Source organism: Trachurus japonicus, chromosome 23, assembly GCF_045865225.1.
Source record: "Trachurus japonicus isolate A0001 chromosome 23, Traja_1.0".
Taxonomy (NCBI): domain Eukaryota; kingdom Metazoa; phylum Chordata; class Actinopteri; order Carangiformes; family Carangidae; genus Trachurus; species Trachurus japonicus.
The window spans coordinates 14,316,638-14,332,637 of NC_140929.1; the positions used below are offsets into that span (position 1 = coordinate 14,316,638).

The 16,000-nt window shown below is 42.3% G+C and overlaps 1 protein-coding gene across 7 annotated transcripts; it reads left to right on the forward strand.

Moving 5' to 3' along the window:
• The first annotated feature begins 2,658 nt into the window (after positions 1–2,658).
• tfec (transcription factor EC) lies at positions 2,659–15,445 on the forward strand. 7 transcript variants are annotated; one of them, XM_085769076.1, is made up of 8 exons: positions 2,659–2,886; positions 7,147–7,401; positions 8,190–8,291; positions 10,407–10,527; positions 11,551–11,607; positions 11,748–11,823; positions 12,753–12,900; positions 14,070–15,445. In XM_085769076.1, exons 1-8 carry the CDS (start codon positions 2,737–2,739, stop codon positions 14,592–14,594), a joined length of 1,434 nt encoding a protein of 477 aa, XP_085625202.1. In that variant the 5' UTR covers positions 2,659–2,736; the 3' UTR covers positions 14,595–15,445. The 7 variants fall into 7 exon arrangements, with proteins under 7 accessions (XP_085625202.1, XP_085625204.1, XP_085625205.1 ...); XM_085769078.1 differs by having other exon boundaries at positions 10,407–10,452; XM_085769082.1 differs by lacking the exon at positions 2,659–2,886 and adding an exon at positions 6,293–6,602 and having other exon boundaries at positions 10,407–10,452.
• The last annotated feature ends 555 nt before the right edge of the window (positions 15,446–16,000 follow it).

Consider the following 16,000-nt stretch of genomic DNA (forward strand, 5'->3'; position numbering starts at 1 on the left):
TCCTTGTCTCTTTCTGAGTGATGATTTTACAAGCAAATGCAGCTGAAATCACAGTGCAGCCATTGTCTCTAGTGTGTGTTTGGTGATTTTCTCAGATGATGTCGTGCGTATAAAATCAGGATTTCAGCCATACAGAGCTGCAGCTTGGAAGTGGCATGGCAGTGAGTGCTGGTTAACATGTAGCTTTAACAGGCCATGTTTCAGTCACTATTTCACAGTTATTCTGCTGTCAGACAGGAGTGACAGAAGTATGTAGATATGATGATTTAAAGAACAGGGAATTAGGGTGTATGAAATACTATACACACACACACACACACACCGGTATATATGAGTTGAGACAGCAGGAGAGAATCAAATGGATGAAACCTAAGGAAACAATTTCTAAATTGCTGAACCAACTACTTGCCACAAATGAAACTTTTTTAATCAGTGATACATTATACTATACTTACAGTTCTGTTCAATGTCAAAGTTGAATTTCTAGTTTGTAAAATGACAAAGACCCAGTTATTCACATAAAAAGAAGCCTATAAAAGGCCCTGATTAACTTTTATCATTTTTTTTTTTTTACCTAATTGTACTGATTGCATTTTACCAACTTAATTATATTGTGTTTTCTGCTGGCACAAACTTAGGCCACAATCACAGCGCTGATAATTGAGATCAGTAAAATTATGTTTATAGGTAATCGACGGAAACCAAAGGTGTTTTTATTGTGAGATGTTAAATGTAAGTGCAGTGAAATCCTGTTTGTTTACAATGGAAACTCTACAGAGTACCTTTGAGTCATTTCCCGACAAGGTGTCTTTACTTTAAGTTTGAATTTTAATTACTTTCACGCCACTGTCGAGGCAGACCATTTTCATAAATTCAATATTTCATCAAGGTAACAAGCACACACACAGCCTCACACACAGTTTCACATGTAATCCAGTTAAAATGGCTGTAATATTTAATTCATATGAGAATCATTAAAAGTGCAGTGGTGCCGTGTCCATTATGCATTCCTTTTCTAGCAGGATAAAACAGTCCTCAGATGTGGGAGCTGCACTTTGAAGTGTTGTCTCAGAAGCAGGCCAACTCTTACAGGAAGTCCCTGATGTTTAAAACATGCCATGTATGGGGACTAACAAAGGTGAGCACTTGTGGCGTAGCCCAAGATGAGGCAAAAATGGCCAGCCAGGAATTTAGATCTGATGCTGCGTCCACACAGCGGACATCAAATAAACAAGTAGACAAATATACACATGGGTAATGGTGTTGTGAGAGTACAAAATACTGTAATGTGTATGTACCAACAGGCACGTGAACACACACTCTCACAACGATGCAGATACACACACACGAAAAGAAAAACTGCACGTGTCATGTTGACTTTCACATTTAGACACATAAATAACACTCACCCATCCAGCTGACTGAGACAATACAGCCGATTATTTTGTTTGGTTATAATCAGAACTCAATTTTGCAGAGATTACTGTACATACAGTATCTGTCTGCCATTCTCTGTATAATGAAATCATCCGACATGGACACGTGTGGGACCGACTGCAGTTTACCAGCAGAGCAGACATTAGGTTATTGTGCATCAGAGAGGATTCTTTAAAAACATAATCCGTACTGGCTTGATTTAACCGAATCATTGTGATTCGATTTGCCCTATTACATTCAATGTCCTCAAATTAAGTTCTAATGTGTTTATCAAAGTGATTCAAAAGATATAAAAGCCCTCAGTTAGTGTTTGTAATAATCACTGAATCAGCAGTGACTATAAAACCCTGGTCTCAAACCTTGGGAAAATGGCACCATCATCCTCCTGGATCTCACTCTGGGCGTCGGATCAGGGGGTAATTAACAGAGGGCGGGTAAATGTGATGCAAAGAAGCAATATTCTATTTTAGCATTGCAATCTGTCATGATAACACATTTGCAGGTGCATATGGTGGAGAATTAAATGAAACAAATAGTAGTTTTGCTTTAACAGAAATATCTCAAATATATTGATATGCCTCAGTAAGCTATAAGGATTTTGAAGCTGACCTTAACTTTCCTGTTTTTGTATCAATTAAATCCTTGGCTTTGGATCTAGATGGTTGTTTTTATGATCTAAAGGCCTAGGACTAAACTGGGTCTGTTTCATTTTGCTGTGTCCAGGAATTCTCTGAGAGCCGTTCTGGGAAGTCCTGCTTTTGGCCTTTGTTGTGGCCTGACACTGACTGGGACATGACAGCACATTTGTGTGAGCGCACATCTGTGTGTTTTAGCATATTTGCACACATCCACAGATTACATTTTTGCGCGTTTCCCCCAGTTGAAGCCATGGCTGCGGTTTGAGGGCTAAAGAGCCGTCCAGGGGAAGTGGGTGTCATGAAGATAACCTGGGAGAATGTGCTGAGCTGAGCTGGATGTTCTGCAGGCAGGGAAGTGATCCACAAGCAGGAACTCACATTCTGTCAAGTTATTACATCCCTGCACACACACACACACAGACACACACACACACTTCAACCCCTCTAACTGCCGTCAGTATTTCTGCCTCTGTCAGGCCTTTCCCTGACCAAAAACACACGCACGCACTGACACACACATACACACACAGGAAACGGCCCGTGCGGCTCCCCAATAAGCTGATGTGTCATGCCTTCCTTTCCGATATTTCTGCTAAAGCTCCAGGAAGGAGGCTGCAGCACCTCTCTTCTTCTTCTTCCTCTTCTTCTCCCCCCTGTCTCGATGAGACATAACAGCCGCAGCCGTGACACTTCTTGTTCCTCCGTAAGAATTTGCAGCTCCTGTGGCGGGAGACGCTGCCACTCTGGGGGAGCCATGAGTCGTTGTTGTGTGGTCAAAGTGATCACCCTGACAGAGATCCAGCTTCTACAGGTAGGGGGGGGGGGCGACTCGGATGAGATCAGATGCAGATGGAGCATATGTGTGCTGCACTATGTGTGCATTTGTTTGTGTTTGCATGCAAGGGAGGTTGTGGTAATGCGTTTCCAAGCAGAATAACTAAATAGCCACCGTGGAATGCGAATTTTGTGATCGGTTTGCTCTCCCAGTCTTATCTGCCCTCACATTTCACAATCTGGGGTGTGTGGTTTCAGCTATCTGCTGGTTAGCAGCCTCAGCAAAAATACAGTAAGCATGTCTGAGAAGGCTTTTTGTTCCACTTTCATCTTATCTTCGCAGATTCAAGATGGGAAAAAGATACATAGGGGCATTGCTTCTTGCATTCCGTAACTGTGTCAGTGTGTTGTAAAAAATCCTGCATTTTGGAGAAATGAATCCAAATCGCCTACTGAGTTTTGTCCAATATTTGTACAGCTGCTTAATGTCACCATCACCCTGTGTTTCATAAGTTGTTGGATTTTTCTGAAGTGAAAGGAGAACTTGGGCAAGACTGAAACTCAGTTAGGCAAGGGCTTTCCACGCAGAAGAAACACCTGTGAGTCTGTCTGTTACAGTGGCATGGTGTGTGCAGCAGTTCAGTGGAAAAGAAAAGAAATACACCTTTTAACTCTGAGGTAAATCACAACAATATTAAATCCATCTTACAAACAGAGGCTGCAGAAATTATGACTTTGAAAATATATAAAGAAATAGAAATGTTCATGTGCTGGTTATGCTTTTTATATTTGAGTTTTTAGAATGTGTGATCTTTTATTTTATTATAATTGCACTAATATATATTTTCTGTAACAGCAGGGTGCTATTTTCTCTTGAGGTCTTATTGGAGAATTGATGTGATATGTTTTAAAGCTCCAGAGTGCATTTACTTGCATGAATCAGATACAAATTCTATACAACTGATTGCAAAAGGCAGAGCAGAGATTGCAGAGCATTTGTTGTTTGGTTCTATTTAACCTGCTTCCTTCATGTGTGGTTAAAATCACTGCAAGTGCTGAAATGATGGAAGTGAATGAGTTAGGAGAAGTTTGATTGATAAAGAAAGAGAAAGAGGGCATGTGGGTGTGGAATGAGGATGTTGTCTGCTTTTGACATATTTATTGTAGGCTTTTAAAAGTCTGTAATGAGGCTAATGAGGTTAGGGAGATGCAGCTGATCCCTTAATGACAGTAAAGTTTATGATTCAACTGGATACAGGAAGTACAAAACTAAACAGGATAAATATTGCTTTTGGATTCAAACATTATGATATACTATATTATGCTGCTGAAATCATTTGAGGGGATATACTATAATTTGTATATTTTACGAGTTTGACAAAAGACCAACTGTTTTGATATCAGTGAATTTGCAGTTTTAGCCAACATGGTCTGGGTTCGCGTGTCAAGAATAACTGCAAATGTGTGTGAATGGAAAGTGAACCTGTGACCTCTTCTCTACCAGTAACCTCAAACACTGCCTCGATTGTTGTAGCAGGTGCCTGTGGCAAATGTCGAGAAGGAGAAAAAGTGAAGTGTCTCAAACATCAAAAAGAGTCACAACAATCTCAAACTTGACCCTCGATTAATTAGATTCTTATCTCCTTCCTGCCCCTCAACTGTAAAGATTTTAGACCTGCTTAATATCAAGGATGCCCTGAGATAACTTCTGTTATGATTGAGCTCTATATAAATAAAATTGGCTTGACTTGATTTGTGTATGGCGGGCATTGATAATTTTCAGCATGTCCTCTTCACACATGCACAGGCCTGCCATTGTTAAGGTTGGCCTTGGTGAGTGAAGCAACATTACCTCTCAAATCTAATCAGATTCCCTTAAGTGGATAACAAGCGTGTCTCCGGCATTTACAGTAGTGAGAAAGCTGAAGTGAAACCAGGACAATCTGCTGTCACACAAAGCAGATGTGGTGTGTAGAAGTCCTGGCATCCCTCCTGCTATCCGTAGTGGGAAAAAATGTTGATTGGCTAACAACTGGCATCTTGTTTGGTCTGGAGAAGGCAGATAAGAGCTCTCAGTCACTACTGACAAGTTGAGTATTGTGATGAGCCTGTTCTTATTTAGGTGGACAAGTGGTGAATAAGGGCAGCTAGTCTGGCTGACTGAGGGAATGTAATGCTGAGTTTTAGTTAAAAAAAAAAGAAAGATAAAGCTGCAGCTATGAGTCCATATGGTTTAAAAAAGTTGTGAAAGTTGACATTTAACTTTAATCGCTGCTACATGTTTGAAAACAGTTAGGGGGGTTGAAGTGTGTGCGCTTCGTACTATAAAGTTATTTATTTAATCAATTCTTTCTGTGCAAATTCTGAGATAAGAACTGACTCGTTCTTCCTTTTTAGCATTAAAAATTGAATCACAAGCAATAAAACGCATTGTTGATTAATTGAATTTGCTACAGACACACTTGACGTGGCGTGACCAGTAGCTAATGGCGGCTAATATTAGCAAATGGTAGTAAACTTTAGGTAAACAGAGCTGTATAATGACCGAAGTAGCTGCTATGGCCACTGTTCTGGAAAATGTTGCATAACAGCACTGTACGCTTTCATCATCTGTAATTTAGTTGATGAATGACACCTATTTTTAAAGCGTGTGCTAAATGTGACACCACGATTATGGAGCAGATAATGGAAAAATAAATTCCTCTTTAATGTCATATCTTCAGTGAAGTAATGCAGCAGAGTCTGCTGAGTCTGCTGTTACAAGCCGCATTGTTGCTTATCTGAGTTTCCCCTACTTCCAACTGATTAGCTGAGGTCAGTCATGGAAAAAAAAGGATCCATGCAGTGATAAAGAAAAAAAAAGTAAAAAAAAAAAAAAAAAAAAGGCGAACCCAGAGAGCACACTATTTTGTCCATGAATTGCATGCTTTTAAGAGAAAGTAACAGACACAGACAAGAGGACCAGCGACTGACAAGACTAACATTATAAAATCACTGCTAACAATACATGTATTATTATTAAGTACTCCCAAAAATACTTTACAGGCCATAAACCAATAAAGCAAGTTATAACAGTGAGCTTCTTTGTGAGCTTCAGACCAGTAAGTAAATTAGACATTTTTAGGTGAGATGTTCTCTCTGAAAATAGCTCTAAATTTACAGTAATAAAGACCTCAAAATAGCTTTGTTGCACTTATTGTTTTGGAAACTGATAATACTAAACCGTCTACATTGAAACAAGTGAATGAATGAAAAGGCTTGGTTAAAAATGGCATTAGAGAAGTTATTTAAAACCCCCAGTGGGGAACAAGGGTCAATTGTGCTGCCAAAACCCTGGAGCTTGCAGCAAGAGGACGTTTGGGACCTGACCACTGATTGGTCAGTGGGACAGAAGAGGGCGGTCCCAATGAATTAGTGATAGACACTAAAGGCAGATGTCCTGCAGTGATCAAACCCTGGGTGATCTGACAGTCCAGTGTTTGAAGTGATTATCATGCTATGCAACATAAAGGCTTACCCCCAGCTTTGGGCCTAATTAGTTCACTTAGGGCCCTTATAAGACATTGGTAGGGGACAGGAGGGGACAGACACGCACTGAGAAGGATAGCAGCAGCAGACCTGGATGCCTAAAGTTGACCTGCTCTGCTGCTACACTCAAACAAACCAAACTGAAGATTATCTGCTTTTCTGAGAATGCCACACTTAACTGACTGCAGTTACTACACGATGCGGGACGCAACCAGAGCTTCAAATGTAAGAACGCTGAAACTGAGGAAACTTCTGAATTTTGTGGTTAAATGTTTTGTGAAACGCTGTTATCATATTTTCTAATGTGATGGATTTGTAGGGTTTTCATTAATGGTTTGTCATTTTTGGCTGGCTGTTTGCTGTATGTGCTTCTGCATTCTATTGTCTGTTTAGCACCGGTATGACAGAACATGGGAACAATTATTCAACAAATGACCTTGCGGATGAGTCTTAATTCTCATAAAGAAACTTGCTACATATGAGAAACATGACTCAGTTTAATATGAGTGTTAACTTATGTTTTACAAAACACAGGGAGTGACTAATAATGGGAAACTGTGACTCTCAGCTATTTCTGTGTATTGAATGAGATCATCCTATCGCAAAGTCGACAGCCGCTGCAAACAACCCTGCAACCCTGAGTGCATATGTTCTTAGTCAGTGCTGTTTCAGTGGTGTGAACAGCAAACTCGCCACGTCTCCCACCTACCGAACTGGTCTCTGATCCAGTCAGCTAACTGAAAGTATGTACGATCTGATTTTGTCGCAGGTACAAAGCCACCTGGAGAACTCCAAGTTCCACCTCCACCAGAGCCAGAACCAGCAGGTCAAGCAGTACCTGACGCTGGGCTCCAAGCTGGCCTCGTCGGCCGGGCAGGGTCACGCCGTGCAGCATCCGCACGCTCCCGGCCAGCCGCTGACCACGGTGCCGATCATGAGGAACGGACACATGCCCTCTGTCAGCGACAGCAGCAACCCCAACAGCCCTGTAACCCTGCTCACCATGGCCAATCACGACAGCGAGGTGAGTGGCCCTTTTGGAAGAAGAGAGTCTGTGAATGTGAATTAAGATGCTGCTGAATTTATGGAACTGAAATTGACAAACCTCTGAATGTGCCGGGTGGTGACTGGAAAAGAGTGAAAATGCAACAGAAAATTTGAACCACAGAGGTCACATACAGACAAACTGTGGGTCAGAATTTTTGTACATTTCGCAACTCTTTCCTGTCATCACTCCTTATTCCTGTTGAAAACATACCATGTTAGTTTTCATAATATCCACTAGTTAAGACTTTTGTTGTAGTCCCTTTAAATTCTTTCAAATTACAAGAGATGAATCATGGCTGGCACTTTGCTGGGATGGACAGTCAACATACAGTAGAATTCACAAACACCAGTGGCCATTACTAAATTCCTAACTGGACTGGGTTTGAATGTTTTACAATGCAGAGAGTAGATCCAACTAATCATCTAAACAAAGTGATGCCATTATTGATCTCCCTCTCTCTCTCTGATGTGCTCATCAATAACTTCAGACATGCAGTCTCTGATGAGAGAACCCCTTCAAAGAAGGAAACCAGTTTGATAACAGATGCATGTTTTTCCCGCTACCACTGCTAACTAATTTCAGAACTCGGCGGTGGAGAACTTGCCTGTTATTGGATTAGTCTCCCGACAGTCCCTCCCCTTTCTCGTGTCTATTTTGGTTTGAATGTGGAGATTTCAAAAACTCAGACTTGGACAGTATTGAAATTCTGGTATAAACATAATCAGTCTGTCCATGAGTACACTGAAATTACTGTTTTCTTTTAGTTTCCAATGGATGAAGTTATTGATGACCTAATTAGTCTTGAATCCGGTTTCAATGATGGAGGCTTGGATTGCATGGAGCCTAACATCATAATGCAAAACAATGTAAGTATGAATCACACTAACTTTTGCTCTAACAGCTGCACACTAACACTGTTTAAGACTATCAGTGGTATGAAGGTCTTTTCTATTGATTATTGCAACACATATCTCTTGCTTCACATTCTTTGCAGCTAGGTACATGTCAAGTTAGATTTCTTCATTAATGACTTCTCCTCTGTTGAATTGGGACTTGAAAGTGAGGTTCCTCCACCCAGACTTGTAGGTGCAGGCTTGACTAGCTTGGGAAAAGGGGGACCTGTCTTAGTTTGAGGGCAGCTTAAGTCTAGAGATGAGTCAAAGTTCATTGGAGCTTAGCTACATTTCTCACATTACTCAAGAAGTTTAACAACGAAGATTAAGTTAAAACGAAAGGATGATGGGGACAATATGACAATAGGAGGAGCTACGTTCAAATTGAATGGGAATTGGGATACCAGAACTGGCACCACAGACACACAAACACCAGCAGTAGGATGCATAGCCAGGAAGGAATTTGAAACCTCTGGCCGAAAAAAATGTGGGACAAGGGGTTCATTTGGCCGACACCTGAAGCAAATACAGAGAGAGTTTGTAGGATGGGAATAACTGGGAATCTGGGCTTAACTCCTTAAATACAGAGAAACACACAGTGCTAGACAAAGAATCATACACACAGATAAAGTGACATGGAGCAAAACACAACAGATACTGTGGCAGAGAAGGAATGAGGGGGGGGGGGGGGTGATAGATAAGGCGTGGGGAGGAGGGGGTGTAGGTTTAAAATGAGGACAGAAGCACAGCGGAGGAGCAAGGGGTGGGAGATCTTGTTGCAGAGGGTTTCTGAGCCATTGGATCGGGCTAATGCATACACTCCCAGTGGGCTTGTTCAGAAATGATACCATGCTTAAATGGATCAATTCATCCTAATTAGTCATACAGTACGATGCATCACGTCGTTTCGCCGTGTCAACACATCCAGGAACACAGACAGGAGAGGGATTGAAGTGATTACAATAGGAGTAGTAGGGGAATTGTTGCAATCTTTCATTTTGATAAGCATTTTTGTCCCCTCCTCCTCCCTCTCCTTCCTCCCATCTTGGTGAGATAATGAGAAAAGGAAAATGCACATGCAAACTGAACCAAGTGCAGAATTTTGAAATGTCTGCAGTTTTCTTCTATTTTGTTTCCTCCCCACCCTCTTGCTCTCCATTCCTTCCCATCTCTTGACTTGACATGCCACCTTATCACATTCACCAGTCTAGTGGTTGGATTTGACACACATGTCGTGGATAAAATTGTCTGTGCGCATCTTTGAATCCGTGGTGGCTTCTGTGGCGTTTTCCCATAAATACACAAATGCGAATTAGACACACATGTGTGTCAGCACGCTATATCTTGACATCTCCCCCGTCCGTGAAAAGGCGTCATTATCGCAGAACTGATGCATGCTTTCCCAGACGAGAAGAGACCCGTAGGAAAACAGTTTTGCCTCTGTTCAAGCAGTTGACCTAGCTAGCCTTTTCATCTCTAATGGGATGCTATTTTCAACACAGAGCACATCTCTGTGTTAGGGCCACTTTCAAGTGGGAGGGGGGGAGGGGGTGTTTGAAAATTGTGGCATTAGCAGATCAAGACACTATGTATGTTCAAACCAAATCCAAGGGAGCAGCCAGTCTGGGCTGGAGGTCAGGGTTAGATGCAGTAAGGCTGCAGGACCACAACCCTTTACTGACCCAGTTTAAGCAGGGTTAAGACCTTGTTAAGTTGTTTTTACCCTTTGTGATGCGAGATGAGCGGGCAATTTGAACGTGGCAGCAATTCAAGAGCACAGCACTGGGTTTGCGTTGTCCTGCTGTGGCAGACATGTGGATACTGTAGTTCCCTGCTGAGAGGTCCAGAGCCAGAGGCCTGGGGGCGGACAACAATCTCTGCGAGGCTCTGATCACTCCACTCTCCTCCTGTCAGTTTTTGTTAATGCGAGACAAAGCCACACAGCAGTTAAAAACAACTATTTGTCTTGTGGCTTTTGTTTAGGTGTGAAAGGCATCCGCGTTTACGTGCGTGTGAAATGTAAATGCGTTACCCCTGACTGACCCTTTCTCTTTCTTCTATCTCCCTCTACTCTCTCTCCTCCCTCAGGTGTCCCTCAGTAGCAGCATGCTGGACGTCTATGGGGGTGAACAAGGTATGAACGCCCCTAATGATGGAATGAGTCCCACATCTAACCCCACAAAGCTCACTGTTAAGAGGGAATACACAGGTATGAACTCATACCATAGCACTGATTAAACAACTAACCAATTAATGCATTATCACGGGCTCACATTACTGTACAAGATAAATATCACACGAAGATCTGGTTGTTCGAAGAGAAGATTTGGGGGAATTACAACAACAAAAAACGCTCAAGTCAAAACATGAAAGCCTGCATTGAAGAACAGAGTCTACCTGTGTTAGCTATAAATGGCAACATATGCGCATCTGTTGAGGCTAAACTCGAGCTAATTTACATGTGTCAGGCCAACAGACAAATATGCGAGCCCACTTGTGTGTGACAAACGCTGTCCTTCTTGTCGTTGGTTCTGTTAATAGGCCGTAGAAACGTGTAGCGTTTTTGTCCCAGAGTAAAAACAGTGGGCCCTTTAAGACATTTCTTATTAATGTCATGCATCAAGCAAAGAAGCCTAATTGATTTAGGAAATCGAAGGGATGCCTGAAGAACCCTTCACTCTCAATGGGCAAATAAGTAAATTGCCATTTGGTTCATTTGAGTGTGGGCGGAGAGGACAATGGGCTGTTACACAGAGTTTAAATTGTCTTGATTGAATCAACAGAGACAAATTGGGAAATCCAATCTCAGGTCCCCAATTATGTAATTTGGAAGAATGTGAATACAAATATGGATGCACTGACATTTTTGTCCCTCTCCAGGACAGATTAGTGAATTTGCTAAACTGTCTTAATTATGGTGTAAGTATAAAAGTGGTTACCATTTTTTTTTTCCACAATGAGCTTCAGACATGCTGGAGGGGATAAACTAGGCTCTTTCAGTGTGTGTGTGTGTGTGTGTGTATTGGGAGATCAAACTTGTGTCTGTGGTGCTGGCTAATGCGTGGAAAGTCCACATTCTAGCTGACCCCAGCCCTGAACTCCCTCAAAACAACTGATTGTGCGTCTCCTGACTGGACCTTTTGTGGAGTTTCGTGTTCGTTGTCTTTCAGTTCCTAAATTAGTGTGTGCTGCTAATCAATTCGTTCCCCTCTGTGATTTATTTTTTTGACAGAACACGACACAAGGGTGATGGCCAAAGAGAGACAGAAGAAAGACAACCATAATTTGAGTAAGTGTCCCCCCCCTTCCCCCCCGCCGCCTTTCAACTCCATCAGTTTATGATCTGAAAATGAGTTATGGCTAGCCTTTAGCACAGCAGCTGACAACGCTCTAATCATCTCTTGCTCTTCTTTTGTTCTGCTTTCTTAGTTGAAAGAAGACGAAGATACAACATCAACTACAGGATTAAGGAGCTGGGGACGCTCATACCAAAGTCAAATGACCCGTAAGTTTCAAAATCTGAAATGTATTTACCGAAACAATGCGCCGCTTCTCTTCACTTTCCATCGCTGACACAACTGCGAGAACTCGTCTGGCGGAGAACTGCATTAAATTCTAAGCACAAAGACACTCTAAATGTTGTTCATTGAATTCAAATGAGAACTCAAGCACATTTCAGTCATATTTCAAGAGTGCACTTGAACTTCCATTGTAGTCTGCGCTCCACGAGCTGTACATCCTCTTGCTGGGTCCCCGGCAGTTCAGCTCAAAGCATGAATGATGAGGAAAGGGTCAAATGCAAAGAAGCGGGCCACACCATTTGAATCAAAGTTTGAAGCACAATTGGAACATAGAGATGGAGCATGGAGCTGAATTGAAATCCACCGGCCATCTCTAGCAATTGAACTTTGCTTCAAATTTAAATGGAAGGTTAGCGTTGTCATTGTGCCATTAACACGGGATAAAAGAGATTATTAGCCGCTGATCAGACCAACGTCTCACTTGTGTGGAAAAGGACAATTTTACTACAGTTCCCCTTTCCTTTTTAAAAAAGCAATAATATCTGCAAAGAATGACTTGCACTCTAGCACCTTAAGTCCATTGCTCCATTTTTCCCCCTGTCTTCCTACTTAGCTCATTTTCCTTCACCTATTTTTACTCGAGGATTAATTTTACCGAACAAGGAGGTACGAGAATGGACTTTCCACGTAGCTACTTAACTATTCTATTAAAATTCCTATTCAGTGTCCCCATGTAATGTCCAAGGATGAGTAATTGCCCAATGTAAATCACCATTTCCTATTCATATCATAAAAGGGGTAAAAACCTCTGTGTTAAAACTTTTCCCCATTTTTTTTTTATTGTGGAGGATATTCTGCCGACATCAGGGGGTTCGGTGTAAAGGTTATCTTTTACATTTCTCCTTTTCTGCAGAGACATGCGTTGGAACAAAGGCACCATCCTGAAGGCCTCAGTGGAGTACATAAGGTGGCTGCAGAAGGAGCAGCAGCACGCCCGCGAGCTGGAGAGCAGACAGAAGAAGCTGGAGCAAGCAAACAGGAGGCTGCTGCTGAGGATCCAGGTAATAAGACGGTGCTCAGTTTGTTTTCGTGGTCAAAAAACACACAGTTGGACTATTACACCGAGAGGAAAACACAAGAAATGAGAAGGTGGCAAAGTTGAAAAAGCCAAAAGTGAATGACATTTAGTTATTATTTTAAAAAATATGTGAAAATATCTGTATGTTTGTATTTTATACTCGTATCCTAATTATACTCGTCTGGCTTAGATGTATACAGCCAAATGAGTCAAGAGTATTTCCCTCACACAAGCACAGGAGCAGCCCATAAATGAACTTGCTAATGTCTTAGCATTTAAATTCACTTGAGCGCCATGGCAGCCTCCAATTACACTTTCATATTCACATTATTAAGTTGCTATGATGAAAGTGGAGACTGTTTGTAAGTGAAGACCAGACAGAGGGCTCATTGACTCCATCATCACCATGCACTTCACACTTCTGCTAATTTCCACCAACAGTACCAGCCTTTTACGACTTGAAAACCTAATCTGGGCCCTAAATTGTTGTGTACATGAGGTCGTTACACCCCCTCTCCCCCCAGCCCCACACCCCCCTATCTCTAATCTAATCTCAGACAACTCAGTGCTAATTACCGGATAAATAAACACAATGAGCTCAGTTCTTTCAGTGGGAATAAAAGCAGGTCAGAAATAGATGATGAGCAGTAATGGAGGACTTGCTTAATGACCCATGCATGCACAGAGGTCAGCAGATGCACTTCTCTCCACACACAAAGAATGTGGTATGTCTGAGTTTACCACAGTGACACAGTAAATCTGTAATCATCTCCAAAGGTGACAGAAGTATCCAGGAAGCCTTCACCACTGCTGATGATAAAAGGAACAGTTAATAAAGGTCAAAGTGGGCTCTGTGGTGACAGCAAGGAGTGATTAGTGCTCATGGCATTCTCTGTGATCTGTGAGAGGGCGTGTGTGTGGGAGAGGAGTGTGTGTCAACATCCAAACTTCCCAGCATTACTTCAGTAATGTGGAGGAGATGTGAAAAAGGTGTGGATTGTCCCACAGTTACTCCTCTGCAGATATTCTCAGAACTGGTTTTCAGACATTTTTAGGAATTTAATCAGCTTGAAACTACAATGACTGAGCAAGTATATAATATATAAATGTATACAAACTTTAACTAATGGTTTCTATTCCTTTGTTTTTCAGGAGCTTGAGATCCAGGCACGAGCACATGGCCTCCCAAACATGACCACAGCCTTGGGTACAGTTGAACTCTCCTCCCACCTCCTCAAACAACAGCAACAACAACAACAGCAGCAACAACAACAACAGCAACAACAGCAACAACAGCAGCAGCAGCAGCAGCAGCAGTCGTCTCCCCAGGCCCAGCAGCCCCAGCAGCCGCCTCTTTACCAGGAAGACCCCAGCAGCGACTACCTCCAGAGGCTAGCCGTGGTTGCCGGGGTGCCCTCCATCCCCGCCGCCGCCGGCCCGCAGGACCACATCGCCGGCACCGACGGCTGCACCACGTTCTCCGACCCGCTGTCCCACTTCACGGACTTCTTCAGCGCCACGCTCAAGGAGGAGCACCGGCTGGACGAGATCCTGATGGACGACCCGCTCTCGCCGTTCGGCACCGACCCGCTGCTGTCGGCCGGCTCGCCCGGCGCTGCGTCCAAGGACAGCAGTCGCAGGAGCAGCTTCAGCTCTGCCGGGGGTGACGACCTATAATGCCCCCCCACCCGCCCACACCCCTTCAGAACACACTCTTATTATCTCCTCATGACAACATGGTTGTAATCCCCAGCGTTAAAGGGCATACACAGAGCCTTTAAAAAGACTGACTGACGGCTCCAGGCATACAATGATGACCACTCACAGGGCTACAAGTCATTTCAATGACAGCTGACACACCTGACAGAGCCCCTCAAAGTGCCACCTGTATATAAAATGTGTAATCTTGTTCCTCCTCCTCAGCGGGACCAAAGCAACATCCTGAGGATCAGCAGCAGCATCTGCTCTTTTTAACTTTGCTACAGACAATGAACATGTTTCTCTGCCTCCCAGACAGAGCAGAAACAGACTCAGAAGAAAAAGGGAGACACTTATCAGCCTTTATGTAAATAATGTACATGACCAAGTCTGCTGTGTTGTTTTTGTTTTTGTTGTTGTTGTTGTTTTGGTAAACACTGTGGTAGCTGTACACTGTAACATGCAAAAAATAATCACTGAAAACCACCACTGCCACCACAACTGTCCGTTTTAGATGAAAATATGACTACTCTACAAAAGGATTTCCAGCAGTTGCTGTCAGGATTGTGACTGTGTGATGTGCCTTATCTGAACTGCCAGTTTCACCTTTCAAAAAATATCATGTAACTGATGTACTCACTGCATTGTCTAACATGTCCTGTGTCATTGTCTGTGTCTTTTTAAACGTTTTTGTTAAATAAGTGTTTATGTATTTATATATGTTTTAATCCATGTATTCATGAAAAAAGATATACATATTATCTAACATGTTACCTTTTTTATTCCTAGTAGGGGTGGACAAATATAATAAACCCCCTTTTTTGATACACTTGATTTTGGGTTCTTGTTGTTGTCCCACTGAAGACATCGATTCTGAACATACAGCATGCAAAAAAACTTTAGCTCACTCACTTTACTATCTCAAAATATACTATGAAAGTTCATTATGTCCGTATGAAATAATTAGTTTCCTTTTTTCTTTTCCAAGACAATAAGTTTAAAGGTATGAGAAAAACTTCTTGTCTTGGAAAAGAAAAAAGGAAACTATCTCAAAATGCTACATTTTAAATATAGGGAATTATTTTTAAAAAAACTAAACACTGAAGTATGTGCAAGTGGTTCGAGTACAATGTGATCTGTCTAGAAGACAACAAGACCCAAGGAAGGAACAGAGCTGAAAAGTTTTCACGGTGGAAGGTGAAGGGCCGGCTTACAAGGTGGTTGATTGGCAATGAATGGCAGAAAGGAGACGAGAGGAGGGAAATTGGATAATAAAGACAAGTAGAGGAGGAGTAATAATTCTGATGAGCCTACTGTGAGCTGATGAGCCCTTGAGGATGAATAATGGTGAGGGATAAAGAGTTGCTATGAGAGCTGTTAGCTGA

Coding starts and splice junctions, on each gene's coding strand:
- tfec (XM_085769076.1), top strand. CDS start 2,737: ATGAGACATAACAGCCGCAGCCGTGACACTTCTTGTTCCTCCGTAAGA. Junction 7,402..8,189: donor TGGCCAATCACGACAGCGAG/GTGAGTGGCCCT, acceptor GTTTTCTTTTAG/TTTCCAATGGATGAAGTTAT. Junction 8,292..10,406: donor ACATCATAATGCAAAACAAT/GTAAGTATGAAT, acceptor CTCCTCCCTCAG/GTGTCCCTCAGTAGCAGCAT.